We start from the raw sequence: 6,320 nt of genomic DNA on the forward strand, positions 1-6,320 counted from the left end.
GTTTTCTGCTAGAGTTAAACGTCCTATGCATGGAGTATATTTCTGATGCAGTTGAGATGTATTCCACATAAATTTTGGCTTTCAAATTTTGTTTTGTCATATGACATTGCTAAGGAATGTATCAGTGAGTTTTGAGTTTTCATGATTTGAATTTGAATGAAATGAGTCTGTTTTATTTAATTTGTTATATTAGTAATTTATAACTGTTGTACTATGAATTTATTGTTTAGTAAACTGAACATTGTTGATGGAGGGATATTGTTGTCTACTCTGCTCATCTTACGCATTCCCTGCTATGCTCATCTTACACATTCCCTGCTATGCTCATCTCATATTTATTTGCTGCTTATTCCAGTGCTTATGTTTTACAGACCATGTAATATCCATGTTCTGTTTTCAGATTTACTTGATCAGAAAAAAAAACTTATCCCACCATGCTGTGACCTTTCAATATTTTTGCTTCTAATTATTGAACATTTTAGTTTTTTAAAGTTACGGGGAAAAGTTTTTTGTTTTTTCCTAACCTTTGTGTTTTGCATTTTCGTTTCCCACAAAATTACCCTTCTTCACTAAATAAGAAAGCCAATAGTAACATAAGCAATGGATTCTCTCATTCCCGTCCTGCATTTGGAAAACAACAACACAAAGTAAACAAAAAGAAATAAAATATACAAAAAATTAAAGATTAAACAAAAATTGTGGATTTTTAAAGATATAAAAACCAAATATTTATATTTTGCAATAAAGAGATCATAGTTGTGAATTTCTAAAAATAGAATAATCAAATGTTTTAATTATAAAATAAAGAGATCAAATTGTAGATTAAATAAAATTTAAAAAAAATTGCATTTAAGTTTACCAATTTTTAACTATTAAAATGCTATATGTTTAAATTAATTTAAGCTGCATATTTTTTTACATTCAAATTGCTAGAATAGTTTTTTAACTTTAAATTACAAAGAGCATTAACTTTGCGTCCCGTAATCATATACATAACTAAAATTGTTCTAAAACATTATTTTTTATAAATGATTATAATTTTTTTTTTGCTGAATTAGATTAAAATTTATTTAGGATAAGAAAAGGTTATTTTTAAATAATATTATTTATAGAGATTACAAAATTATTTAACATAACAACAAATTATTTTTATAGATTGAAACATTTTTTAAAACAAAGACTAGAACATTATTTTTTTATAAGTGTAAATTATCTTTTATAATGAAAATATTACTTTCATATGCCCACTAAATTTTTTTTAAAACAAACACTACAAAATTATTTTACAAAAAATTATTTTTTTTAAGTTTCAATTATCTTTTACAATGAAAATATTACTTTCATATGTCTATTAATTATGAAAATTTAGTCCCTCTTCACAATAAAATACATCTAAAATAAATTTTTTCCTGCAAAACTACAATATTTTTTAATTTATTTCCTATGTTTCTTTTATATAATTTAAATCAATTTTAAAATGTTTTCAACACAATCAACTCTTGATACAAATTATCTTTATGTTATATACAAACAGCACTCTGACAAATAGTATTTATGTCACTTACACTAAAATTATATAAACAACACTCTGACAAATATTATTTATGTCACTTACAGTCTAATGATACAAACAACACCCTGACAAATAGTATTTATTTCGCTTACAGTAAAATACCGACCCGTGCATCGCACAGGCACTCCATTAGTTTAATAAAAGAGAAGTCCCTGGAAAAGCCTATTGTGCCCCTATCTAGAATTGCGACACATGTCACTTTTTTCGGTTTTTTGATCATTTTGCCCCTTTAATTTTTTTGCACCTTTTTTTCTGTTGTCCCCGCCACGTGTCGCGTTGCATGTGCAGTTTCGAACATATGTCACTCTCTGATTGACAGATTTCAACTCCCCATTTAATTTCACTTAATAATTGAAACTCTCTTCTCTCTCCCCGTTTCTCTTTCTCTTCTTCAATCTTCTCCACGTTACTCTCCCTTCCTCAATCTTCTCTTTCTCTTCCTCAATCTTCTCCACGTTACTCTCTATTCCTCAATCTTCTCTTTCTCCGTCTTTCTCTTTCTCTTCCTCAATCTTCTCTCTTTTTCTTTTATCTTTTATCTTTCTATTTCTGAATCTTTTCCTTCAAATCTCTTTGAAGTTTTCGTGGTTCTCTGAATCATGGAGATGGAACAGTATCAATGATTATGCAGAATCTCTCTTTCAGGTTCATGATGCCTCTTCTCTATTATTATTATTATTATTATTATTATTATTATTATTATTATTATTATTATTATTATTATTCAGAGGCTTCATCGCTGAGAAGAGATGCGCTCCTCTAATGCTCTGCTTGGCGTGCGTTCTTTTTTATTCTTTTTATTTAACATTAGATCACTGTTATTTACGATTGAGTTTATGGATTGTCGTTTTGACGCATTTTGGTGTGTTTCGTGTGCAGATGGCACTCTGCTGGAACCTTTGACAAGGGCACAAAGACTAGTGGACCCTTCGGACATTGCTATTAGGCTTTTGGAGCCACTCAAGGCGGAGTTCCCTATTTTGAGCTACGCCGATTTCTACCCGGTGATGAGTTTTTTGTCTTTGGTGTTTGTGCGCTTAATGTTGTGTTTGTGTTGACACAGTTGGCTGGCGTTGTTGTCGTTGAGGTCACGGATGGACCTGAAGTTCCATTCCACCCTGGAAGAGAGGTATAATATCGCAAGTTTTTAGTTTTTATTTGATTTGATTATGCTTATTGTATATAATAATAATAATAATAATAATAATAATAATAATAATAATAATATTGGAATTGTACTACTTTATCCATGTATCACAAGATTCAAAGTGATCTACAATTCATCACATGATACAAAATTGGTTTTTCCTATGTCTAAGTTGGTTTTGATATTGATATTCTCTGCTGCAGCCAACCCAAATAGGAAACCAACTCAACATAACAACAATGGGAGAAGTTACATGTTTCCTTTTTCAAATACTAGCACTTCGGAGGCTTAACAACAACTATGCTCTCAACTTTGCAGTTGATAGATACACATGCAACATTTGTTAATGCAAATACCATTCAACTACCTGTGTATATGATCATACTTGATACTACAGAGAAATTATTTCTTTTGGATAGGCAATAATGGTTGTTATGACTACCATTAAGAGTATATTGTTGTCACTGTTATTTTTTTTGTTTGTTATTTTCATGCAATTTAGGTGGAAATGGAACTTACCAAATAGTTTGGTCAGAAACAAATTAAGTATGTGAGAGTATGTACCATCAATATAGTCGCCAATGTGGCTTTCAATTTTTCTTCTTCTCTGTTTTCAAGGTTTGGTTTAACTTCTACATCAATATGTAGGAACCATATATTCAATGTTTAATTATACACATGCACAGATTATACCTAAATCATATATGAATCCATTGTAATTGGTTTTACTTTGTTGTTGTTGTTGTTATTAATTTGTCAGGTCTTGCGAGATGTGGAAAGAGTTGCAGATTAAGGTGGCTGAATTACCTAAGGCCAAACCTCAAAAGAGGAAACTACACCAAGGAAGAGGAGGAAACTATTATCAAGCTGCACCGACATCTAGGTAACAGGTGCGAAAATCTTTTCCCAGCTAGAATTACCGCTACACAAGCTTGAAAAGAGTTATGAAATTGTAAATCCTATTTTTTAATTTTAAGGGAGTTTAGTGGAAATTAAATAAGAGGGAGAGAGGGAAATAAAAAAAGTGATAAATGTAATAAACAATGTGATACAAAGTAAAGAGAGAATGAGATTGAAAAAGAAAATCAAAGTATAAATAAAATGAAAAAAAAAGTAAGTGCATATATATTTATAATAATTTTTGAGCTTGAAACCAACCAAATTGTTGTTAAAGAGTGAAAGCAGCAGGCTCAAATGCTCTTTCATAACTAAAACTACCAAACATATTTACTTAATTATAAGATAAAAAATAGTTGTGGTTGACCCTTCAGAACTTCCAAAGCAAACTTATCAAGGTTTAGCAATTCTTATCTACCAAACGAATTAGCAGTTTTTATATGTTTTGGCTATTCCTTTTATTAGGTATGCAACGGAGCATAGATGTGGAGTAGTTGTTAAAGGACCAAATCTGAGTGGAAATATATCAGGAACAGAGCCATTGAAGGACAACCACATACTTTTGAAAGCAGAAGCTTTAGATGATTCCCATGAACCAAGTAACATTGTTGTTGTTGTTAATGAGTTGTCCAAGGAAATAACAAAAAATTTGGTTTCTCATCCTGTGAATGCTAAATGTACTGCAGAAGGGAAGAGCATAGCAAATGTAGTCCTTTTAAGAGGTTGTGGCATTCAAATTGAGGTCTGTTCTTTCAGTTTATTTCATAATTGATACATTATCTTTCAAGCAGTTAACTGATGCTTAAAGGAAAAACCAAACTGTGATACTTCATAACCCATTTATGTATTCTACTACTTCAAAGGAAAGCACATCAAATATGTAGCAATCATTAGAAATAAAATAATATAGAATTGTATGTTTTGCAGTTTTGAGTTTCCCATCTTTTTAGCATGATAGTATGTTGCTTTTTTAATTTTTAATATTGTTGACTTTCAAAAGGAGGTGACTGAGATTTTGAGTTTGGCCACAGAAGTGGTTTTTTTGTAACTTCAGCATTCTCTATATAGTCCCAAAATACTTGGATAAAAAGTTAAATGGCAGTTGGTCTGTCAAAAGATGATATTGAATCCAGGAAAAGTAAAATGGGCATACAAAAATTAAGCATTCCTAGACTCTTAGAATATGAGACCACAACACAATATTAGAGTTAACTCTTGCATCTTTTTTTCTTAGAATGTTGCTCCTTCATTTCTCTTTCTTTTTACCCTGTTCTAGCCTTCTAGGTTATATTTATTTATAAATCTTTGGATTACTTAATTTTGATGAGACCTTATATGGTATTACAGGAAATAGGTACATACCATTTTATGTGAGTTCGTTGCCCTGCTTGATATTGTTGGTTCTGCTTCTCCAGCATAGATATGATTTATTTGTTAAGAATGTAGTGGATTTAAACTTTCCAATTCAAAGTTAGTTTTCAAGTTTATGATTGGGTGAATGAAGTTGTAATTTTGAATAGGAAACTATAGAATTTAGAAGCATTATGTTGGTTGCTTTGTTATGCAGAGAATCACTGAGGGACAGAACAAAGTGGTAATTACTGATAAAATGTAGGCTAGGCTTCTATCTTCAACAAATCTGCCCAGCTTTACGATTGCTAAGACCGTCTCTGAAGAAAAAAGGGAAGAAGAAGCAAACGGTCATGTCCCTGAGTAAGGACATTGTTCAAATAACCATTTGGCTTAGAAAGAAGTCAACAACCTTTTTCATCCTGCTATATATGTACATGTTTATTGTATTCATTTTATCTTATATCTATTAGAAGCTTTGTTTGTCCTAGTAATCTGGCTTTGACCTTTGTCACAATTTACCTATATGACAAAGTTTTTGTGTAGCAGTTTAGGTTGAGTTACTCCATTATCAATAATCTAATTGATCGAATACATGTTTTTAGTTCATTAAACTGCTTGATTATCTTGAGTTTCACGTGAACCGTAGATTGTTTACAACTATATCTGTTGATTGTTAACACTTTTCCACTTCGCGCATGTTAATTAATTCTGCAAAAGTGTTAGCTATAGTATGTTGTTATCTTACTGACATTTAATTTTCACTACTTATAAGTTTGCTTTAATCAACGTTCTACACATGAAATTTTAGTTATGTGCCAACCTTTTTTGTTTTGTTATTAGACGTTGAACAAATTTTCATGTATAGCATTGGCTGGGATGTCTACTGAGTATCTTATATATGGATTTTTTAAAGGAGGTTTAGACGACATAAGAAAGGTTTATGCAACTTTTTACTTACTTTCTTAGTGACAACATTTGGAAAGCTCACATGGTATTGCCATTATTATTATATGATGTACGTGCTTCTTTTTCTTTTTCTTTCACTGCGGCTTGGTATCTAATTTTTTTTTTAAAAAAAATTCAACCTTCCATAAATAATAGTTACATTATATTAAGTATGCTCCTTGCTCATAGTGCAACATAAAAGTATAACCTCTTGAGTTTTTTTTTTAAAAAGAAAAGTATAACCTCTTGAGTTTTTTTTAAAGGAAAAGTATAACCTCTTGAGTATTTTTTAAAAGGAAAAGTATAACCTCAAATTTATTTAACTAATTTAGTTCACCTATTTTTAAAATGAAGCAGATTTAGTTTTATGGTGTTTTTGTATCTAGAATTCTAAATTCTATTTTT

General features: G+C 30.4%; 1 protein-coding gene across 2 annotated transcripts; it reads left to right on the forward strand.

Moving 5' to 3' along the window:
* Window positions 1–2,091: 2,091 nt before the first annotated feature.
* Window positions 2,092–5,514, forward strand: LOC114408116 (transcription factor MYB35-like). Of its 2 annotated transcripts, XM_028371225.1 has the most exons (7): window positions 2,092–2,218; window positions 2,453–2,702; window positions 2,924–3,338; window positions 3,481–3,610; window positions 4,083–4,216; window positions 4,304–4,359; window positions 5,185–5,514. In XM_028371225.1, exons 3-7 carry the CDS (start codon window positions 3,302–3,304, stop codon window positions 5,230–5,232), a joined length of 405 nt encoding a protein of 134 aa, XP_028227026.1. In that variant the 5' UTR covers window positions 2,092–2,218; window positions 2,453–2,702; window positions 2,924–3,301; the 3' UTR covers window positions 5,233–5,514. The 2 variants fall into 2 exon arrangements, with proteins under 2 accessions (XP_028227026.1, XP_028227025.1); XM_028371224.1 differs by having other exon boundaries at window positions 4,083–4,359.
* The last annotated feature ends 806 nt before the right edge of the window (window positions 5,515–6,320 follow it).

Source organism: Glycine soja, chromosome 4, assembly GCF_004193775.1.
Source record: "Glycine soja cultivar W05 chromosome 4, ASM419377v2, whole genome shotgun sequence".
NCBI lineage: Eukaryota > Viridiplantae > Streptophyta > Magnoliopsida > Fabales > Fabaceae > Glycine > Glycine soja.